Here is a 24,174-nt window from a genome sequence, read left to right on the forward strand (position 1 = left end):
CCAGCTGTTTTCACGCCAGCTCTCATCGGCGGGGTTCCCCGCAGGCGGGTTTCAGGTGGGGAAAGCCCCAAAGTCGCAACGGCACGGGAAAATCGTCCTTAACAAGGTGATCATTGGTGATTAGTGCTCCGACGAGCAGTCCCGCCAGCGGCGGGCGGGACTGATGCGGGGCGCGTGGAAACGGCGGTCCGAAAGTCAGACAGGGCGGGGAATCAGGCGGGGGGGGGGGGTCCCGACCCACTTTTTCCGCGATTTTCGGACCACGGCCGCATGAAAAGCCGCCCGACAGCTGCCCGAAAATCGGGGCCCGTGTTTCTTCAGTAATCTTTCGAGGTATTCGCATTTTGAACAAGAGATGCCTTCAATGTTAAGTTGGCATATTCGGATGGCTGGGCCTACATGTAGTTTTCTTTGGTCCTGGAGAGGACCGTTCGATTTGCTTGGTTTGCTACTGTCACCGGGAGGTCGATTTAACAACAAGTTCGGTGTCCTGTGAAACGATATTAGTTGTGATCTAAGAGCTAAGATCACGTAACAGGGTGGGCCGCGAGAAGGCTGTCATCATCCACCCTGGATGATTGCTAATCTGCCCCTTTATCCAACAGATGCTTTGAAAGCTTTATGCCTAAAAATTCCGGGGTCTTCCTGGACATGGCCTTGGCCTGGAAACCCCCGTGGGCTCCAATTCAGCTGCTCTGTTGACCTGAATGCCCGGTGTCCAGACCAGTTGGGGCAAAGGAGACGAGTTCAGCATGAAATTCGGCAAGAGATGCCATCTTGCTGCCTTCTTTACATCAGGCCTTCACTGGGGCAGATGAAATCTCTACCCGGCCCCACATCCAGTAGGAATTTCCAGCAAGTTTTCTTCAGGGTGGAGACCCCAGACCCCAAGGAAATTTGGAGCCATTATATACTTGTGTGAAAATTAGAGGACAACTTCAACAAAGAAAGAATAGCCTGTTGAATACCTCTTAAAAGCGCAACACCCTTATTTTTGCACATGTTCAGCCATATAGATCACTCCCTCATTCACTTATGGGGAATCCCCAAGAATTTACCCCAAAAAGTATAATATGAAAGTGTACCTGTAATCCTCTGGCATCATATGCAAACAATGTTTGAAGTGGAAAATTGATTTCTACAAGAAATCTCTTGCACCATTCTTGAAATAGCCATTTTGCAAGTAATTATCATGTGACTTGATGAGTGATAGCCTTACCTCAAAATATGCCAGATAGAATTTTCTCTCTTAGCCCCTCCCACGCATAATGAAAATAAGCCTGTTAACAGGGATCAACATTAGTGTCTACATTCCCCGGGTATCCACAGAAGCTTCTGCCATTATTTTGAGTGTGCAGAAATAATGTTGAAGAAATACAACATCATACCTCGAGTATGTGAAATGTTTATCTTACAGGTAGGTTGTTTGATTCCCTACCCTCGTACACGCCCTCTGCACCCCCCCCCCCCGACCAAATGTGCCACTGAATCCTCCCTCCCGGCCTCCTGATGTGCATCTGTTGCACCACCCTTTGCTGCTTTCATTTTGTAGTGAAGGAGAGTTAAGCACCAAGACTAGGAGGAAGAGTGGTTTAAGTCTCCCCTGCACTCTGAAACTGGTCTATGTTTCCTATAATGACCCTATTTCAATAACAGCATGTGCTAAAGAGTAAGCTAACTAATCTGTCTGACCCTCTGCCTGACCAAGCATTACTTTTTACTGTTAGCTGTTTGAAAACAAGATTCTCTCTTTGAAGCTTTTAATAACATTTTAATGTGTTCCATGCATTGATCTCCATATTCACTTCTCTTCTTGCCACCTCTCTTAGTAAAGCCTGAGGACCTACAATGTCCCAAATGCTAAAAAGGACAAATCCAACTCCGTGCTTTTAGCTTTAACTGGAAATCTGATGGCAACTTAAGAAAAAAGAAAAATAAGGACTTACATTTATATAGTGCCTTTCACAACCACCGGATGTCCCAAAGCACTTTACAGCCAATGAAGTACTTTTTTTTAAGTGTACTCACTGTTGTAATGTAGGAAATGCAGCAGCCAATTTGCACACAGCAAGCTCCCACAAACAGCAATGTGATAGTGACTAGATCATCTGTTTTAGTGATGATGGTTGAGGGATAAATATTGGTCAGGACACCGGGAATATCTCCCCTGCTCTTCTTCGAAATAGTGCCATGGAATCTTTTACATCCACCTGAGAGAGCAGATGGGGCCTTGGTTTAACGTCTGATCCGAAAGACAGCACCTCCGACAGCGCAGCACTCCCTCAGTACTGCACTGGAGTGTCAGCCTAGATTTTTGTGCTCAAGTCTCTGAAGTGGGACTTGAATTCACAACCTTCTGACTCGGAGGTGAGGGTGCTACCAACTGAGCCACAACTGACACTGGCAACGTAGGAGATCCATCAAAATATAAGTCTCTGAAGCTGTTACATTGCCGGTCATACCATAGAGTACTGCTGACTGCAAGAGTACCTCGCACCTGCAGTAGACATCAGTCTGTGAATGTAAATCCAGCATAGATATTTTATCCACCGTAATGATCTCCTGTAGCATGCACAATTCACAACTCAGTGAATGGATGGATGACGTGGGGTAAATATTCTGATGTGCAGATCCTTGTATTTTTACATGCATTAACTTTAATAGAAAATTACAGGCTGGGTGTGTGCAATTTTGTGATATGTGCTCCCAGCACACGCCGAGGAACTGCACATTGGAATTGTTTTCTCCATGTTTCTAGGCCTTCGACTATACTGCTCTAAATATGATCATTAGAAATTGGGAAGGAGTAGCATTGTTCCTGTGGTTCTTCCTCCCTTTAACTCAGCACAACCCCACAATGATATATTTGAATTCAGGAGTTCAGTGGGGAGAATCATGAGTGCATGCTGCATTCCCTGGAGCAGAGTGCTGCACTACCATGTTGCTCATTACTTTTGTTTTATCAAGGAGTGCATAGTATCCCATAAGTATGGACTATGTGAGACAAGATCTATAAGCCTAGAAATTCGGTATAGCCGCGTTTGGGGCGCTAGTCCTGGCGATGCGCAAAGTTTAGCGCCAGGCGCAATTTAGCGCCACCTAGCGCAATATTGGGTTGCAGCGCCCCAAAGGTGATTGTGGCGCTAAATCAGGCGCTGCACGCTACTCCTAAGGCGCTAACCCGGCGGCGCAACCCAATTTCGCGGCGGCGGGGCGCAGCGAGGGTGCTGTCAATAATCACTTTCCCTGAGACACAGTGGCGCCGGCCAGCTCTTAAAGGGGCAGGTCAATTGGCATCACCAGACACACTCACTGCCTTGTAGGCCTTCAAAGTGGTGGGAGCCTAGCTGTGGCGCAACAGCCTAGCAAGACATGGAAAGGGTGAGGCAGAGGGCAGAACGCCTCACTGATGGGGCATTGGATGCTTTGGTTGGCGCAGTGGAATCAAGGCTAAGGAAGATGGTCGGAATGTGATTTATGTTTTGGACAGTCTCCCGGGTGTGAGAGGCAGTTATGTGTCAGTGTATTAGTTTTGCTTTCTGTTGCCATAGCTTTCTCATGTTTGAAGGAACCACATTTTGTGTAATGAAACACTTTCTTCATTTACAATGGCCATGCCTGCTATTTACATGCATCTTGCCCTTCACAGGCTTGGGGGTATCAGACCGGTTCCATTCCTGTTCTTGGAATGGCAGCAAGCATTCCGTGAGAGGGGCCTAGAAGCTACTTCTGATCAGCCTCTGACGCGCAGCCTGAGAAGAGCCGCTCGCGTAGAAGTTCAGGCCAGCAGGCATCTTCTCAGCCAGAGATGTCCTGCACCTTATCTGAGGCTGCAGATCTGGCTGAAGCAGCTGGCACAGCTCAGTCACCACCTCCTTTCTAAATCGCAGCCTTCTGACACACTGCTCCTCCTGCATGTTCATGTAGGAAAACTGCTGTCGGAAAACCCTGCCAGCGTACGGTCTGCTGTGGTGACGTCTGTTGGCCCTCCTCCGTCTGGCCATGCCCGCCCCCCTCTCCCAGCGTATCAGTGCCCTTTCCAGATGATTCAGCAGCAGGACGTTCCCCTCCAATGCAGCCCCCATAATAAGTGCCCACAGGAAGGTTCCCCGTTGTCAAGGCTCACCAACAACAAGGTGATGGTCAGAAGGCTGAAGATCGTCTGTCTGCGCTGGCTCAGTGGTCAAATGGCTCCCAGTGTGCAGCTCAGCAACTCTTTGTAGCTCTCGAGGAAGTTGTGCTCCAAAAATGGCTGCCGCTTTTAAACCACACCAGTCCCCTTTAAATAACGCTCCTCCAGCCCGAGAGCGACTTGGTAAGGCCCAGGTAAGCTGTCACTATTAGCGCCAGGCGCTACGGAGGGGGGCACCACTGAATTTCCGGTCCGGGGTGCCTAAAAGGCATTGCACACTCAAATGACGTCATAATCAGCCTGCACCCATGAGCGGGCGCTAAGATTTAGCGCTGGCGCTAAATGCATGCTCAATATGGGGCAAGTTGTGCCCGCCCGGAAATTGGCTAGCGCCCCACTTCTCGGCCTCTTTAGGCATTAATTGGTGGCGCTAACAACCGAATTTCTCCCCCATAGATCCTTAAAAGTTTTGTATTTATGATCTAAAGTAAATTTTACAAGCTTCACACTCTAGTAGAACCAGTGACAATATGAAACTATTTGCTCATCCATCAGAGGCACTTGACTAAGTGAGTTAATGTTGGACAGTTTGATTGCCTGAAAAAAATATTCCTGTGCCCGAGAATTTAGGTAACAAGTAATGTAGAATTTTATGAGTAAAGCTTATTATTGTGAAGCTGCAGCAGATTAACTACAAAGATTATCTCTCTTCCAGTGTGTTAGTTTAACATTTACTTGCTGACTTGGAAGCTGCTTGTTATTTTACTGCAATAAACTGTTTAATTTTCAGAATTTAGAAGAAATTGTCAAGGTTGCCCACGATATACAGGTGACAGTAGCTTCTGAAATTCTGCAAAAAGAAGTTGAAACTGCATTTCAAATCCTAGATTTAAAACTCCAGAAGACAACTGTACCACTTCCAGTTTCCAAATCACATCAATTCTCTGCAACACTGGAAGTTAAAGCTAGAAGAATAAGTACAAAGAAATAGAAACATTTTAAGTATTCCATTTATTAATTGTTTGACATTTTAACAAGAAAATAAAATAGTCTTTATATACATTGTGTGGAAAGTCAGTAATCAAAACCACCATCATTTGCACATTTATTGGATACTTCCTGTTAGTTATTGTCTTGCATTGTGTTTTATATTTATATATTTGAAAATTGTGTGGTCACATTATGCATGACAAAGCTGCTGCACTTTTTCACCTTTATTTCTGTTAACCAAATTACAAATTTCTAAAATAAATGTTTGAAGTAATTTATGAACTTTTTGGTACCTTTAAAACCACACCAAAAACAAACATTTTTCTTGAAGTAATTCTGATTTATTGCTGTGTGTTGCACTCTGTTCAATCCAATTGTCCTGCACCATGAGTGTTGACTCTTCACCCAAGTTTCTCAGCACCATATATTTTTTTGAACTTCATGGTATTTTTGTACCTTATTGAATTGCTTACACACTTAAAATAATTTGGAATAACTAACATCTTTGTGATTTCATTATAGTAAGCAGTTAATCTGGACCCTCATTAATATGATACTTGATAAGAAAAACTAATTTCTAAACCCATACAAATTTATAAGGGATTGTCTGTACTTTACTTACGAAGCACAATATCCTTAGAATTTCATCAATATTTTTCGTTATTTCACCTTTTAGATGGGCCTTATGAATCATAAATATGCAGTTCTGCTAATACTTGAGCTGCAATTTAGTAGCAAAAAAAACCCTTTCTTAATCTTCTGGTGGGGTCACTGGTCCCAGATGATGTTAATCAGTAAGTTTTTTCCCAGATTGACATCAACAAGTGTCCGTTCCTCAGTCTGGTGACTGTAGTAAAATAACTACAAACATCCTGATAGAGAGGTAATGCAGGGTAGCAGCAGTTTTATCAGGCAGGAAACAGAGCTCTGTCCACATCCGCCAGCTTCAGAACCAAATTCCCAAACTCAGGAAAACAGGCATCAGCCACGGTTAGTCGATCTCACTCCTTTTTATTCTAAAATCAGTCAAACAGATTTCAGTACAATCTAGTTCTGTGAACTGACTTTAAATTGTAATAGAGAATCTACTTCACAAATCTATACTAACTCAACAAGAGATAATTTTCTAAAGTTATATTTATTATTAGTAGGTTCATCAGCAATTACAATCTAGTTGTGGAACTCAGAAAAATTTCAGTTTTAACTGATGCATTTCATCAAACACTTTAAAAATTAATTGAATTATTAAACTGGAACAGGTACTATACATATTCAAGAATATACAGTTACATCATAAAGTAGGACATCTCATAACTAAGTTATGGATGAATTTCTGCACTAATGTAAATTCTACAGATTTAAAGTTTTATTTTGAAATTTCTTGTCGACAATGTGTATGTTTTCCACAAAGCAGAAAAACATCTTTGTTGTAAATGAACCATGGTGTGATTTAAAACAAAATTACTACTGACCAATTGACATATCAATGCGAGGTTTTCTTATTAACCTGAAAGAAATACAAACACTTTCTGATAATTGAAGAAAGCTCACTTGGTAAATGAATAATTGAGCATTGACAATTGTTTAGAAATACAATAGGATCTAAATGCTGTGATGATTTCAATCTAGCGGTCTCACTAAGAGCATTTCATTTTAATTATATATTTCCAAGAACTCTAAAACATTGTTAATAAGCCTGATATAACTTTGACAAACAAAACCATTAATAAAGTGCATAAGGCTATGTGTATTTTCCAAATAGTTCCAAATAGTATTCTGTCTCTTCTCTATAGGCATATGTACAGTAGTACATTTTCTGAGTAACCAGAGGCAAAACATTTCTTTTAAAACTTTTCAAACTTAGTTCATTATTGATCATTATTCAACAAGCTAAACAATACGAAGTGTGTATACCTTCAGTATAGTGAATAGTCAACGTATACAACATTTTTCAGGCAATTAAAATCTCTTGAGCACGACCTCCGGACTTACAGTCAAAGTTAGAAATAGAATGTTACATCTATGTGAAATTACATTTTTTTCAATTAAACTTAAATGCACTTTGTATATCTAAAAATCATCAGCCATTTTTATTAGAAACAAATTTTATTTTAAATTTTTTTAAGGCTGCCAAACTGGATAAATTTCAACAACCAAGGAAAGAATTTAAAACTTTATGAAACACTAATTTTAAATATATATAAATCAGCATTTAATTCGCTGACAGGCCAGTTAGATCACCTAAGGGAGGTGAAATTCCTTTTTTAATGAAAATGGGAGAATGCCTATTTTTTTCATAATTAATGACCAACTAATGACATTCTGGGAATGCATGACTTTGAAATGTGCAACTTCTGAGAATGTGATTTCATTAATGGGTCATTAATTATGGAGAAAAATTGGCATACTCCTGTTTGTTTTTAATTGGGCAATTTCACCTCCAGTTTGCTTTGGATGCAGTGAAACAATCACAAGATAATTATAGGTGAGGAATGCCAATATATATATTCATTCAGAGATTATATATATATATACACGTGAAGGCTTACAAACCAACAAATTTTGAAACTCATTGTAAACCGTTTAAGATGTATTTAATATCCAAACATAAAAAGCTATGAAAAAGTGGACAGAGTCAAGAAGCTTTCTAATTTTGAAAGTGTCATAAGAATTTACCTACATAAATGTTTTGGTTCTTCATCATTTATGAAAATCATTACTGGTTTATTTTACCACCCTGAGGAGATTTCCATGTCCAGAGATCTTTGTAATTAATACTGTTGTTACTCAGACAGGTTTAAGTCTATTTGTTTGGTCTAGGAGCCACTGTAGCTATTGTAATATGCTGCTGTAGCATCTGCTAACACAGATATAAGACTCCTCTCTGAACTTGTGCCTCCTGATGGACTGACGTCAGGTAAATGTGAATTAATTACCATCCCTGCTTGATTTAGATGACTGGAGGTGTTCAAATACTGATCGAACTCATTGCGGTCCACTTCTCCTAAAAGCTCAGCCTGGCTGATATGCTCCAGGTTGTCTAGATGATGGTGGTCACGAGGGGGAGAAAGGTGGACTGATGTGCTTGAGTTCATGGACTGGAAGGCTGGATGCTGGATCCGGTTATAATAAGGAGGTGGTGGAGGGTGGCTGGCTGCAGGGTGCATCATGGTAGATCTATTTTGGGGGAGAGAGATCTGACTGAGATGTTCACATTGAATGGGGCTTTGACTGTATTCTGAATGATACATTACTCCATTCACCTGAGAAGGAGAATCTTCTGTACACGGAGGTGGAAAGAAACTGTGATCAGCATCAATCACATCGAGAGGGGACATCTCAGGGGTGGGTAGGCCGTAGTTGTCGAAGCTGCTGTTTGTGGTCTGTGTTTCCCTGAATCTGCTGATTGCAGGAAGTCTTGAGGCTGGTGGATAGCCTTTATCCTCTTCCTCCTCCAGAGGTCCCCTACAGACTCTTCGACCGTGGACAGGAGGCTGACCGTGGGGGAAGTTGTTGAGCAGGAAGCTGGGGTCTACACGTTTGCAGAGACGTTTGATCTGTTTTTTCCTCCGAGGCCTGTATTTGTAATTGGGATGATCCTGCATGTGCTGGACTCGCAATCTTTCAGCTTCTTCCACAAAAGGCCTCTTCTGGGAAGGGGTGAGCGCTTTCCATGATTTGCCTAAAATATATCCCATGATTTCAATCAGAAGTGACAAAAGCATATTTAGCTACAATTCATAGTTAAACACCATTCCTTTATAGCTTCACATGTTCCATTATGAATATTTTTATAGGCTAAAACTTTTTTTTTTAAGTATGGAATAGTGCTCAAGATGTTTTTACTGCTCAGTGATATGACTGTAAGGTAATTAAACCCTGATAATAGTCAGTTTAATTGTATTAAATAAAATGAGAGGATTGAAATTGGATTAACAGGTCATCATGCTGGCATAGATGTTTCACTACACTGTGAGTCGGGGTTCACAGACACATTTCCCTTCACAATGAAATCTAATCTAATCTGACTGTTACATGAGGGAGCAGCACTAAGCAGATGCCAGGTACTTTTCCAGAGGTCGCTTGCATGCACTGTCCTATTGGCTAGCTTGGAATTAGAACCTGCCTGCCTGCATTGTCAATGGGGCTTAGAATAGAAAATCCATTTAAAAAATGGGGAAGCATAACTTTGGCATTAACAAAATTTGATTCAATCAGTGTTATTATCATGTCTTAATAAAGGTAGGAGTTATGAACAATAATTGAAGCTTCATTCCTACAGTACTTTGATTTTGCATATTACATTTTTGAAAGGTTATTTTTCATATCTGTAATTATAAAATGGCTAATAAAACTTCCAGTAAACATAATTAATTAACATTTTCTTTAAACTTTTATTGACAATTCAAGAAGGTGTAAACTTTGCTCTACCCAGAATGTATGTTAATGGTTCAAATCATTGCATATATTAATTAACTACAATTAGTGCACAGTGTTTCACTTTCATATGGGCCCCCATTTAATTCTAAACTTAATGGGCTCGATTTTGTCAATGGGGAGCTTTTGGAGGCGGGACTCCCACTTTTTGGGTTGTAGTCCCGCCTCCATCGACTTGTGGCCAACCCACGCTATTTTCCCTTGATTGACCTTGTTAAGCCCGCCCAGCGGGCTCAGCAGGCCAATTAAGGGACACCTGGTTACTGGTGATGTCAGCGATTAACATTTCATCTGTCAAGAGCTTTTGACAGATGAAAAATCAGCGATTGACAGCTCTGTGAAGCTTCAAACACTGACAATCTGTCTTCTAACTTGAGTCCTTCTACTCAGACTCAGTTAGAGAGCTCTCCAGACCAGAAAGCAGAGGCTGCAGCTTTTGACAGTTCAGCGGCCATTCTGCTTTCTGTGCCGGTGAGCTGAGGGACTCCCGAGTACTGAAGGAAGGAAGCCTGCAGGAGAAAGTAAAGGTAAATAAAACTTATTAAAACACTTTACACTTACCTCACACACTTACCTCTGCACACATGCACCCATCACTCACCTGCACAACGGACATCTCGACCCCTGCAGACCGACGACCCACCTCGCTAACTTGGCGTGGTTCGGAGCCATCGGACAGCCCACACTTCAGGGCTAAAAATAGGGATTAGGCAAAAAACTGCCTGTTAACAGGCAGTTAATTGGCACTAATCCCCTTCCCGCCTCGGGGAGGCGGCTCCCAGCACAGGTCGGGTACCCGCCTCCTGGGACATTGACACGGAGGTGGGTTGGGGGCAGGATGGGTTCCTGCCCCCCGATTCTGCAATTTTCCCACCACTCCCGCCTCCAAACCCGCCTCCTCGGGGCTTAGAAAATCAAGCCCAATATCTTATTCATTTAGTGAAACTGCCAGGATATCCGTTACTTTAAAAATGTTGTCTTCTATTTAAACAAACAAAACCTAAGGTATAGTTGCTGTAGAATTCCAAGTTTATTTTTGTTTTTTCATTTATTATATGGTCTACTGACTGTTCTTCAAAGATGGCGACTTTTTCTTTGCTGCTGCCTAAATGTGGGGCATTGTGCCATCTATGCTATAAGTACCAATACAAGTCACACCTTTGCTTTCCCAATCAGACTCCAATCCCCAGATGACCTGGCATGTAGATGCACTGACAAGTGTAATACTGAGCCATACAAGACCATCTAAGGTTTGATCCTTGATCTGTACTGAGCAAGTTGATCTCAGCTAGTGAGCATTTGGAGCATGACAATAAGCCTCAGTACTGCTGGGATAAGAAGAAGTAAAATCATCCAGTCTTCTGTCTGATTGCTATCCAGTGACCCAGCTAGTAAGTTTGCCTGTGTGGATGTCAGATGAAGACAGGTTTGGGCTCAGCTGTAATTCCCCCTATGGACAAATAGCCTACTGCTGAGGTACTGGAAGGCATGTGGTGCCTTTAGGCTTATTTTTCTCAAGGTGCAAAAATTAACAAAAAATAGTCATAAGCAAGATCTGATTTAAGTGGAAACAGACCAAAATGTCCAATTATAGTGCCACTATTGGCATTGTTCCTATTTTAAAAAGACTGAAAGGCTGTTAAAGGTCAATCATGATAACTGAATTCTGAATTTCCATTCAGAATGTGGGTTAGTCATACAAAAGAAGCCATTTACATTTTCATAAGGCTTTTGACCCGAGAGCCTCATGCTGCCCTCATGAAGAAGCTAGTATCTATGGGAGTACATGGCCAAATCTTGGGGCTGGATTTTACGAACCTCGGCGGGTCCATGGCGGGCAACGTTGGTGGCGGGTCCCGACCCCGCTGCTGGCTCCATCCTGGCCTCTGAAATGAATTTACCATGATTGGACTTGTTAAGCCCACCCAGCACATTTCCCAGCCAATTAGAGGAAGCGGGTCTGGTGACGTCATTTGATGATGCGTTATCAGCCGATTTCCTTAAAGGGATCATGGCCAACATTCTTTTGACATTTGTGCAGTCAGTGTTCTACAGCATTGAGGTGCTGCAAACACTGACAATCACTGCACAGAGGTGCAGGGCTGCACCCAGATTCTTCCATGACTCCCTCCGTATGCTTATGGAGGGAGTCACAGCACGCAGGGAGGTCCTCTTCCCTTCCCATGAACGGAAGAGACCTCCCCAGGATATCAACACAGTCTGGTTGCACATTTCAGAGGAGAGCACACGCAGGGATGTGGTCAGGAGGACCTGGGTGCACTGCCGCAAATATTTCAATGATCTTAGTAGATCACGAAACGTTAGTACAAAGCCACACTCAACCTCATCCTGCTGTGCCTCTCATCACATCCCCATCACTCTGCCTTCCCTACCCTACCCCTGTACATCCTTACTCACACTAACTTACCTTGCACCTCCACCCATCCCTCTCTATCTACATTATCTACACCCCATCTCACTAGCCACCCCTCACATGCACTCTCATCCTAGTGTAATCATACCAACTAGCAACACACAAGGGTAGGCACTTGGGTGTTTTATGCAATGTTCATGCAAAGTTTCTGTTAATGTGGCATCAAACATTGAAACCTTTATTTTCAACACTTTGCGTTCTTGGACAGATTTGTGTGCACCTTTGGAAGTGGCTTAGTGAGTTGCAGTGAATGGTGAGACATAACGGTATCCCCCTGCAATGGTGATGTGTATGAAAAGAATGGCTTGGGCATTGTAGGGATGCTTTATGGTGTTGGTGTGGGGTGGTGCCAACCTGGTGCATCATGTGGCAGCCAGGGTGTACAGCGTCAAGTGAAGTAAATCTGGCCATGGTGAGGCCACCCGTGGCCACCTGGGCAGCAATGTGGTCGAGTGCTGATGCCCTGTGTCCTGTGCAGCATCAGTTGATTGTGGAGAAGGTTGGTGTTGTTGTTGGTGCTGCTGGTGTGCCTGGTGCTGCTGGTGTGCCTGATGATGCTGGTGTTGAGGCTGATCGTGGTGGGATTCTGAGGACCAAGGTGAGAGAGTTTCAAGAGCACACATGCTGATGGAATAGATGGCATGTGAAGTTGAGATGATAGAAGCAATCTGGCAATTGTGGAAGAGGTAATGAGGTCAGACTGGATGGAGACTTGTGTAAAGACTTGCAGCATGGTGAATCTGTAGTGGAAATGTAGTTCAGAGAAGCTAGTGGTTAAGGGAACATTTCTCAATCAGCTGGGAGCTTTGACTTGACATTTGAAGCTCTCAACTCATCAGCTGATTCAATGGCCACTGACCTCCCACCTCAGCTTCACAGACAAGGTTTAGGCACAGAGGGAAATCGGTGGGCGACCTGTTAAATCCAAAAAGCTGGGAAAAACCATTGATAAGTGGCTGTAAACAAGCCACTAATAATTTTAATTGCCTCCCCCGCTGCTGCATGTCGGGTCTGCTCAGCACTGACATACCTGACATTTAGTAAAGGCGCATGGTGGCTGGGTCAAAGCGGGGTCCCGACCTGCTGGGGAATAAATACATTTTCCCACCCGACCCACCACCAATCGTGCCCGCTGACCCCCCGCAAAATCCAGCCCTTGGATTTTATCAGGGATGTGTACTCCAATTCAAATATTCATGCAATGCTAGATGGGAAATTCACTGAACCTATCTCCCTTGAACGAGGAGTGAAGCAAAGTTGTCTTCCATCACCTATTCTATTCAATTAAGTATGTTGTGGCTAGGGAGCTAATGTAGGTCAGCAACATACTTTATTTTAAATCTCATCTTCAAATCTCTCCATGTCTTCCCCTCATCCTACCTCTGCAATCTCCTGCAGCCTCACATTCCCTCCAGCATCTTGTGGCTCTCTGACACTGGCCTTTGCACATGATGCCTTCCTTTCCTCCTACCATTAGTGGAAAAGTCTTCAGCCACCTCTGAATCCCCCTCCCTACCCACCCTCTCCCCACTTCTCTCTTCATCTTTAAAAAACTTCTCGAAATTAGTCTTTATGACCAAGCATTCAGTTACCTCGTTCACCATGGCTTGGCATCTGCTCCTTTATTCCTTTTATTTATTTTTATTCATGCTCCTACATAAAGTGCCTTGGATGTTTTCTACATTAATGGTGCTATATAAATGCACGTGGCAGTCCTGATTGGACAGGTAGTAAGAGGAGGGGTGGGGCCCATTAGGGACCAAAAATGGAGACCTACGCATGGAGGCAGAGGGCAAGGCTGAGGTACTAAATGAGTACTTTGCATCTGTCTTTACCAAGGAAGAAGATGCTGCCAAAGTCATAGTGAAAGAGGAGGTAGATGAGATACTGGATGGGATAAAAATTGATAAAGAGGAGGTACTAGAAAGGCTGGCTGTACTTAAAGTAGATAAGTCACCAGGACTGGATGGGATGCATCCCAGGATGCTAAGGGAAATTGCAGAGGTACTGGCTATCATCCTCCAATCCTTCTTAGATACGGGGCTGGTGCCAGAGGACTGGAGAATTGCAAATGTTACACCCTTGTTCAAAAAAGGGTGTAAGGATAAACCCAGCAACTACAGGCCAACCAGTTTAACCTCGGTAGTGGGGAAGCTTTTAGAAACGATAATCCGGGACAAAATTAACAGTCACTTGGACAAGTGTGGATTAATTAAGGAAAGCCAGCATGGATTTGTTAAAGGCAAATCATGTTTAACTAACTTGATTAAGTTTTCTGATGAGGTAACAGGGAGGGTTGATGAGGGCAATGATGTGATGTACATGGACTTCCAAAAGGCGTTTGATAAGTGCCACATAATAGGCTTGCCAGCAATGTTGAAGCCCATGGAATAAAAGGGATAGTGGCAGCATGGATATGAAATTGGCTAAGGGGCAGGAAACAGAGAGTAGTGGTGAACGGTTGTTTATCGGACTGGAGGAAGGTATACAGTGGAGTTCCCCACTGCTTTTCTTGAGATATATTAATAACTTGGACTTGGGTATACAGGGCACAATTTCAAAATTTGCAGATGACACAAAACTTGGAAGTATAGTGAACAGTGAGGAGAATAGGGATAGACATCAAGTGGACATAGACAGGCTGGTGAAATGGGCGGACAAATGTGGCAGATTAAATTTAACGCAGAACAGTGCGAAGTGATACATTTTGGTAGGAAGAATGAGGAGAGGCAATGTAAACTAAAGGGTACAATCCTAAAGGGGGTGCATAAACAGAGAGACCTGGGGGTATATGTGCACAAATCGTTGGAGGTGGCAGGGCAGGTGAGAAAGCAGTAAAAAAGCATACAGGATCCTGGGCTTATAAGTAGAGGCATAGAGTACAAAAGCAAGGAAGTTATGATGATCCTTTATAAAACACTGGTTTGGCCTCAACTGGAGTATTGTGTCCAATTCTGGGCACTGCACTTTAGAAAGGATGTGAAGGCCTTCGAGAGGGTGCAGAAAAGATTTACAAGAATGATTCCAGGAATGAGGGACTTCAGTTACGTGGATAGACTGGAGAAGCTGGTGTTGTTCTCCTTAGAGCAGAGAAGGTTGAGAGGAGATTCGATAGAGGTGTTCAAAGTCATGAGTGGTCTAGACAGAGTAGATAGAGAGAAACTGTTCCCATTGGTGGAAGGGTCGAGAACCAGAGGATACAGACTTAAGGTGATTGGCAGAAGAACCAAAGATGACATGAGGAAAAACTTTTTTACGCAGCGAGTGGTTAGGATCTGGAATGCACTGCCTGAAAGGGTGGTGGAGGCAGACTCAGTCATGGCTTTCAAAAGGGAATTGGATAAGTACCTGAAGGAAAACAAATTGCAGGGCTATGGGGAAAAGGCGGGGGAGTGGGACTAGCTGAAGTGCTCTTGCAGAGAGCCGGAACGGGCTCGATGGGTCGAATGGCCTCCTTCTGTGCTGTAACCATTCTATGATTCTAGGTAGCTTACCTATGCTTTGTGCTGGTACAATGCATAATTTTAGCTGGTTAAACTGCATCAATACCCCTGCACGCAGTTGGTCCTTAAACTGTAGCTCATGCAAACATGTTCCTAAACTTAAATAACAACAGAAAATGCTGGAAATACTCAGCAGGCCAGGCAGCATCCGTGGAGAGAGAAACAGAGTTAAAGTTTCAGGTCTGGGACACTTCTCTATGGACTTTGGTAAATGGGCTACGTCTAAATTGGGAGCGAGTGTACACTCCACACAGGGCAAATAGAAATTCTACCTGTGTAGATTTTTCAGTAGCTTAGTTTGAGGACTCAGCACAGTGATGGGTTTCCGCATGTGCCAGACACTTGGCTAACCAAAAAAAAAGCATACAGAAGAAGCTGGAAATTTGCATGTACCAGCTTAGCTAATATTGTTAAAAAATTATCAGTGGCAGCCTGACTCCTGTTGGCACTCCTGACCTGACTCGACTCTAGCTGACAGTTCGCACAATCCAATGAATGAGCTTACAGCTGCCAAAATCTCCATAAATGTCCATCCTAACCTAACATCTCTAAGGGGGTATTGTTTCACTAGTTCCAGTCACCCTCAAGACCTCACCCAGGTCCTTGTTATTTGTGAGTGATTGCTGGTAGGCTGTTCAACATGGGGATCATCACTTCTGAGCCTAATCCTAAATCACTAAAGGTTGCTTTTTAAGGATGAAATTAACCCTTTTGTGTCTTTGTGAGTTCATATTGTTTCAGCAATTGGTTCCAATTTAATAGCAGAGGTGATAGAGGTCATCCTTGTTATGTTTCTCTGTGTGTCCTGACGGAAGCAGTCCTGTTATTGCTCTTTGTATTGTGGCGTGCTTGTTGCAAATAATCATAATCCATACAATGAAGAAAGCCTCGGGACCAAAATGCTGAATTTTTTGAAAAGAAAGAGATAAATCAGGTAACTATAGACCAGTCAATCTAATGTTGATGGTGGGTAAGTATCTTGAGGCCATAATATGGGATAAAATGAATACTCACCAAGAGAGGAATGGGTTAAGGACAGTCAGCATGGATTTTTAAAAAGGCAGTTTGTGTCTGACGAAGTTAATAGAGTTCTTTGAGGAAATAACAGAGTGTACTGATAAAGGAAAGGATGTTGTATATATAAATACTTGAAGAGTGCGGGTCAGATATAGGACTACAAGTAATACGGGATCCATGAATTTATCATATGTTATCATGGTGACTAATTTTTTCTGGTGAAGCAGCATGGGAGCTGGGCTTGTGCTGGGTGGATTCGTGAATCACATACAGGGCATCACAAATCTGCACCAATACTGACTAAGATGATTAGCAGAGGAAAAAGTGATAGCCAAAGAACATTTGGCTAGATCCCATTGAATAAGACAGAAAATTGTGGGGCTGTGGACAAGCACAGGAATTAGAATACCCAATAGTTTGATTCTACTCAATTAAGGCCTTTCACTACATTAAGAAATAGAGCTACTGTATCTGACTGTGGCCTAGAAAATGTTAAAAATGAATTTTAGGACTGAACTACACTATGCAGTAAATTCTTATGTTTGTAATAGTTAAATGGGGTGAAATCATGGTGTACGATATTAGCACATCAGCAAAAATCTATTGTCTGCTATTTTAAGGGGGTCTTAAACCATTTTTAAAAACAGGTTAACATCTTTGTTAGAATAGCAGATGAGGATTTAATAGAAATGGGTATGCTAATATTACATAGCATGATTTCACCCCAAAAGACTTTTGAAATGGTCAGAGGTATTTTAAATTTAATCCATGAAAATACAGTTACAGGAGACACTGGCCTAGAAATTCACTAGCCTTAGCGCCGCTTTTGAGGCGCTAGAGGGACTAGCGCCAGAGTTATGGCCAGTTTAAAAATTCCCTGGGGCCCTAAATCGGCGTTGCACCGGTAGCGCTGCGCCGGCACCGATGACGTCATCGGTGTGCGCAGCGTCCCGGTTGCCGTGGTAACCCGCCCGAACTCCGAAATTGAGTTGCGGCCGCCTCGCCCGTGGCAGCCGCAAGCAACGTTCTGGCAGAGGTGCCTTACTCCAGTTTGCGCCGGCGCATTAAAGGCCCCGCGGCGGCCGGCCACTTTCCCGCCGGCCGCCTGCCCGCAGCTCCCTCCCCGGACTTCTCCACCCCCCTCCCCCGGAACAGATGCAAGCCCGGCACTTGTCCGAGGTGCCGGGCTCATTTTTAAGCTGATTTGCGCGGGCCGCGGCCGGGTGCAGGCAGCTCCTCCTTAACGGGAGGAGGAGGCCTGCACGTCCCCAGCCTGCCGCACCGCATCGGGTGCCGCAGCGCCGGAATTGCGGCGCGAAACGGCAGTTAGCGCCGATGTACCGCCGCAAAGACCCTTCAGTAGCGCCGGCAGCCGTTTGGGCGCGGCGCCACTGAATTTTTGGCGCGCGCAGGGGACTTAGCGCCGGCACTAACTTCCGGCGCTAAAGCCCTGGCTAAGCCAAAACCCAATTTCTAGGCCACTAACTCCTATTCTTACAGTTCTCAAATGGACAATTATAGAGGCATTAACTAAAATTAGGTAAAGAAGGCACTTTACGGGCAGCTCTGTTGGATTTTGATTGAGATCCTACGTAACAGCCTGAATTATAATGGTAGAGGCAACTGGATTGTTGCAACTCTTCTGCCTCACCTTTGCTGAGTTTAGCTTCTTTTTTTAAACTGATTTTAGACTGGGCTAAGTGTCATGCTCGTACTGCCAGCTCCCATTGCCTGGGTCTCACACAGCTGGCAACAATTCCAGAATAAGGTTAAACACAAACAGAAAATGCTGGAAACAGCGGGTCAGTCAGCATCTGTGGAGATAACAAATGGGTTTATTTTTGAGGTGTGGACCCTGAACTGATAAAGGGTCCACCCCCAAAACGTTAACTCATCTCATCAAACGTTAACTCATCTGTTTTCTCCACAGATGCTGACTTCTGTTGAGTGTTTCTAGAATTTTCTTTTGTTTTTGTTTTAGATTTCCAACATCTACAGTTTTTTTGACTTTGGTTTCCAGAGTAAGCTTGCTGGAAAATTGCTAAGCTGCCACTGGATTGTTTCTGTTTCCCTGCTGCTCTGTGGCCAATAAAGCACTATTATCTTATTCCGGTTAAATGAGGCAAAGTAGAGGTTCCAACTGTAGCCTGGGGAAGTCCAGTATCTCCACTCTGCACACAGCAGCAAAGCAAGGCTTAAATGAAATAAAACCACCGGAGTCACACAGATAGCCACTTTTGCCTATGATAACAATTAGGGCTGCATCTACTACTAATGTACTTTACTACCTGTGCTGAGAGAAAGGAAGAGAGAAAGAAAGGGAGAGAAAAGCTACTTTTATATTGCCCAAAATCCATGCTGTTGCCATCGGTAGTGAGCTCCTGGACTCTATTACAGTACTGATAATGGGATTCAAATTATAATACATATAAGATTAACAATTCTCCTAGAATCACCATAAGATGCTGTTAAATTATATATCCAGATCAGTTGGGCTATATGGTTAGCAAATCACCTTTGAAGGTCTGAGCTGATATCTTGGATGCAAGCAGGAGAGAAATTGGTTGATAATAATAGATGGATGATAGTGAATAAGTCATTTTACCACATTCCAAAATCTCCTTGTATGAATATGCCAGAAAGAGACACTGGTGTCTCTACTTGCCTTGTAAAATTGTACAGGTATGATATCTCATCCATCCTTTTGATTCATTTAGTGACAATTCTGCAATATCTTGCTGAAGCTCAACCTTTTCTAGGGTCTGTTAAATTGCGCACTAGCTTCCATGATTTTCTTTTGTTTTATGGTAGCATTGAAGAAGAAATTAATTCATCTTCTGAGGGATTATAAACATTCACAAAAAGAAGCAAATTTAGCGCCAATCCCTTCCCCATTTGTCAATACAAAGTCATTTATTTTAACTACTTGTACTTTTTCCTTTTCTGAATCAACCTGGCCTCTCTTCCTGCTTTTTTTTCTTCTTTTCAGTATATGTATTCTGGGATTTAACTATTTTACTCTGCCACTAATTATATTGTTACAGTGATATTAACTACTAAGACAATGGAGGAAAATAGTCCAATATCTGGATGTTTCCTTCCCAGTTTTAACCCCAATTATTCTCCTTCCTGTGTTTTTCTTTTTTGCTGTAAAAGCGATACCTCTCAAACACTACACAGTTACCTATTTGCATGCTCTCCACTCTCTTCCTTTTTTATTCTAAAAGTTGTTTGTAGAATTTAATATATTTCTAGTTATTTCAGAAGGGAGCTGTTTAGAAGTGATATAGTGGGGGTTTGTTAATTTATTTGCCCACTCAAATCAATAACACAGAAGTCTGCAGCAATGATCCAAAATATCTACATTGCTGATTGCCACCTTGTGCTTTGAATTAAGCAGTTCTTGGGAGAAAGTAATCTATTCAAGGATAGGCTTGGTGTAAATTTGAAAAAGAGTCATTACTAACATTGAAATATTGTAGCTTCCATATGGATGGACAAAAAATTGCTAATTCTAATGATGCTTTTTAGATGTTTTCTGTATTATAGACCTGATTAAAACCATTTGCAGAGCACCAGCCCAAGGTGCAATCATTGGATTGTGCTTATTTTAGCGAGTGGACACACCACAATCAGGCTCACTATCCCCTGAGCTAAGTGTCCTACACCTGATCACTAAATGACTCCTGCAAGGAAATGCACGAGTATGGACTTTGCTAAGGACAGGACTGGTGTCCACTGAGATGCTCTTAGGGGTTGAATAGCCTGCTGATAATCACACTCCAGCGTCATTCATGAAGATGACCACTTGGGTGAGTTAGCAGAAGGCTGGTGGAACTAGCCGCTGACAAGAGTGAGTACCTTCAGGAAAGGAGCAGGAAGAAATGAAAACGAATTATGAATCACCCACATAGTTGGAGACAGAGGTACAAAATGTGTATTTTCGCCAGGATATTAGACTGGTGAAATCATTACCAAGAAAATATTTCCTCAGGAATAATTACTTTTTCATTGGATCATATTACTAGAGTTTTTCAAAAAGAATGGTTACCCTTCTCTTTGCTTGGATTTATAAGATTAAATTATATTAGCCATCTTTACTGTCCAATCCTGCTTCTGTTGGAGACTTTCCCTGCCTCAAAGGACAGTCTCTCGGAGGAAGGCCACATCATACCTATTTCATGTGTTAAAATCTTTTTCAATTTTCTTGGGTTATTTATTTCTTTGACATTCTATGAAATGAATTTGATTCTGTCTGAAAGCATCAGACAATAAAGTTGGTACAAACCAATGCTATACCATGTGAACCTAAACTTAAAGTTAGTAATGATTGGATACGCTGTAAATACCACACCAGCCATAGATATTTGAAAACAGTATCTAATGATGTTTTGTTTTTTAGTTTGAGTGCATTAGCTAGAGATGATTCAAGTACTGCTAATCAATGGAATCACTTCAACATCAGTGTAACTGCAGTACCTGGGACTGGGGAGAAACTGAATGTGATCTCCAACAGGCTGAATATGGCTCTCAATCAAATACAGTAGGACAGTTCATTAGTGTTTACTGATTACATATGTTTACTACATATTAAAACAACTGCTTATGTGCCTCATGTTTTGATACAGGTTTACCAAATAAAACAGAAGCAAATGTACTTTCTTTAAACAGCAGAATTTAAAAATAATCTATATAAACACCCCTATTTAAATTCTGCTCAGCAAATTAAACTCTGGTAAGGTTTTCTGGTCAATTACTCTGTCCTGCAACCAGCAAAATTTAGCAGACTGTTGATGTATTTTCATTTATTCCATTTCCAAAATAACTTCACATTTTGGTTGTACAAAAATATAATTACCCATGTTGTCTCTTATTCTTCATGTGTAAAATCATGCTGAAATGAAAAATGTTCCTTACAAGTAGTTAAATGTCATAACATACCTGATACTTTTGAAAATTGAAATAATTGGAGCTCCATATTTTTATGGCACAAATATTTATCTTTTTTTAAACTATGGTATGTAATAAAAGTGTAATTATCAAGAAGAAATTTTTCAGCTTCTTTTTGCTTATTTGGATCTATACGCTTCATAGTCATTTGTATTTACGTTAGTGCAGTAAATATTATTTGGCAGTACTTTCTTTTTAGAAATGAATGAGTAAATTAAAGATCTGTCCCATGACATAACTGCTATTTAATACAACTTTAAATGCTTCTGATTGTTTTCTTGTATTTATACTAAACAAGCTTACAACTCAAACTGAAATAACACACTCTGTAGATGTTACAATTTAAGAATCCCTCTCTCTTTTTATATATATTTATTATAATAGACATTTTTAATCGGAATTAAAATTTATATTTAAAAAAGGTTTTTGTGCATACTTACCCAGCATTTTGCTGAGCTCTGCGTTGTGTAGATCAGGGTTTTGGATCGCTAATTTTTTCCTCTCGTCCTTAGCCCAGACCATGAAGGCATTCATGGGTCTGCGGATTCGTGGCTCAGCTTTGTTCCTGCCTGGAGATTCGTGAGCTGTGAGCCCAGCCCTGGGCTTTCCTTCCCCAGCAGGAGAGTCCAAACCCTCTGTCCATGAGTATGGGCTCATTATTGTAGCCATCACTGTGAATCGGATCACTTTAATCAAAAATAATCCCTACAACTTTTTGAATTTTATATAAAAGCAAGTAGGATTAAATCACAGTGGTGCTGATGCTTAAAGCTGGTGAGATCAAGTCCCAGATCAGGAAGAGAGAGTCCCAGATTCATTTATTCCCTCAGTGTCAGTTGATGGTAACTTTAACCAATGGCCATGAGGCTGTTTTTAATAGAAGCTCCTCCCTTTAACTGGTTCTGCAATCAAACAGCTCAGACTTGTAACTTAAAACTACAGAGCAATAAAAAAAGTTTTCCTTTAGAGCCTTTCAACTTTCAATCAGGTATTTTCCAACGATAAATGTTAAACTGAAGTGGATTTGGCATAATTCAACTTCTTCAAGCATTGTTGCATACTATTATAACAGCATTCAGTTGTGACTATATTATTAATATTGCTTTTATAATATTGTGCATAAGAACAAGATGAATTTTCCAACTGTATCCATTATTACTATCTGGTCCAAAATTGGCACATGATGCCCATATGTGTCATTTCATCTGCTTTTAATAGTCCCATTGTAGTTGTCTGTTCTATTTTATCTTTTTGTCATTATCTATCTAACTGGCTAGTTATGTGCATATATATGATAGAGACAGAGAGAAAAAGAAAAGAGTATAGGGTGGGCAGGAGTGATTGCAAGGAAATAATTCACAATAATTAGGGGTTCAGATGACATTACAAATCACAGAAACTAAGCTTGAGTGGTTAGTCAGTCATCTGATCCCAAACATTACATTCCACTAAAATAATCGCTCCTATGCACCCATTTTATTTAAAATATATAACAGTGCCACTTTAAACCCATTGAAATGAAGCTTATCCGACTGACAACAGGCACAATTTCTGCTAATGACCAATTATGCACTGACAGCACTGGTCCCAAGCAAGTCCTTAGGTCTGTTTCTCACCAATCCACCATTCTACGACCAGGCTGTGTTTTGAGCAGAGGGCAATCGCATTTTTGTGTAATACCTTAATTAGGATTTTTAAAAATATGCTAATCACTTGGTGGCGCCATTTCCTATGCTCAGCACTGGGCATGCACAGTAGTCGTCGATCATCTATTTAAAAGGGGCATTGCACTGAAGGTCCCATCAACCATTTTGGAGATTGCGGGGCTGAAAATCTACAGCCCTTTTGGTGAACTCTGGCCATAACTCTTATGGGACTGTAGCGGAATAGCCATGAGTTAGACTGAGACACAGAAACATCATGCTCCGGCCTTGCACAGCAGTTTCCTGATGGCCATGTAAGGGGTGGAGCCTTTGCCTACCCCAAACAAAGCCAACAGCGTAGGAGAGAGCAAAGTCCCCCAGTGCTGGGAGTTCCAATGTCTCCAGCCTCTCAGTAGCTGGAATGACCATTTGGAGGCCAGACACTAGTGTGACTTACAGTAAGAGAAAAGATAAGAAACGGTTCTTGAAATAACATTGAAAACAGGAAGATGACATTGGAACAGGAAGATAACTTTAAAACTCAGCAAGAATTGGACACTGTATGCTTGTTTTTAAAATGGTACAAAAGAGAGTAACAAAGCAAAACTCAGTTAGGAATGTTAGCTACCTTCAAGGAGAAGTACCCTTTCTTACACTCTTACTGTCTCCTGTCTTCTATACTAGGGGGAGGAGCCGTGTCGAACAGTTTGTAGCTAATGAAGGAGTAGCCTCCATTTTAAACTTCAGTCATTGAAACTATAAAAGACAGAAATTCATATTTTTGAAGCAATGACTGCAGCCCTATATCTCCATTGATGCTGAGGATGTACTAAGACCGATGCTCAGTTAGCATCCATAAATCTTAATTTCCACCAGGAATTATTGCATAGTAATGAGGAACTCTGCCCAATTTTTTCTTCCCTAATCCTCGGATACCATGGCCAACTATAGCACCCTCAGTGCATTCCCAGCTTAGTTCAGAAAACTCAGCACAGACTTAGGATCAAACATAAGGCCTTGCTGGTCTGTATGGCTTGGTAGTGGACCACATGGTACCTTTACTCACTG

General features: G+C 42.0%; 2 protein-coding genes across 5 annotated transcripts in view; one reads left to right on the forward strand and one right to left on the reverse strand.

Moving 5' to 3' along the window:
* Positions 1-5,192, forward strand: part of c9h8orf74 (chromosome 9 C8orf74 homolog) — a 59,042-nt gene extending 53,850 nt beyond the window's left edge. For 3 of the 4 annotated variants that reach the window (XM_085997002.1, XM_085997004.1, XM_085997003.1), the window contains one exon: positions 4,923-5,192. In XM_085997002.1, coding sequence (XP_085853128.1) covers positions 4,923-5,123 — 201 coding nt within the window. In that variant the 3' untranslated portion in view covers positions 5,124-5,192. The remainder of the gene's footprint in view (positions 1-4,922) is intronic. The other variant, XM_085997005.1, reaches the window with a different exon arrangement.
* On the reverse strand, positions 5,125-22,287 carry sox7 (SRY-box transcription factor 7). Its single transcript, XM_085997001.1, has 2 exons — positions 21,904-22,287; positions 5,125-8,804 (listed from the first exon to the last, which is right to left on the reverse strand). Exons 1-2 carry the CDS (start codon positions 22,130-22,132, stop codon positions 7,939-7,941), a joined length of 1,095 nt encoding a protein of 364 aa, XP_085853127.1. The 5' UTR covers positions 22,133-22,287; the 3' UTR covers positions 5,125-7,938.
* Positions 22,288-24,174: the final 1,887 nt, after the last annotated feature.

This window comes from Somniosus microcephalus, chromosome 9 (assembly GCF_052327205.1).
Source record: "Somniosus microcephalus isolate GS21.2 chromosome 9, FLI_Smic_1.0, whole genome shotgun sequence".
Lineage (NCBI taxonomy): Eukaryota > Metazoa > Chordata > Chondrichthyes > Squaliformes > Somniosidae > Somniosus > Somniosus microcephalus.

Coding starts and splice junctions, on each gene's coding strand:
- sox7 (XM_085997001.1), bottom strand. CDS start 22,132: ATGGCTACAATAATGAGCCCATACTCATGGACAGAGGGTTTGGACTCT. Junction 8,805..21,903: donor AGAGCTCAGCAAAATGCTGG/GTAAGTATGCAC, acceptor GATATATTTTAG/GCAAATCATGGAAAGCGCTC.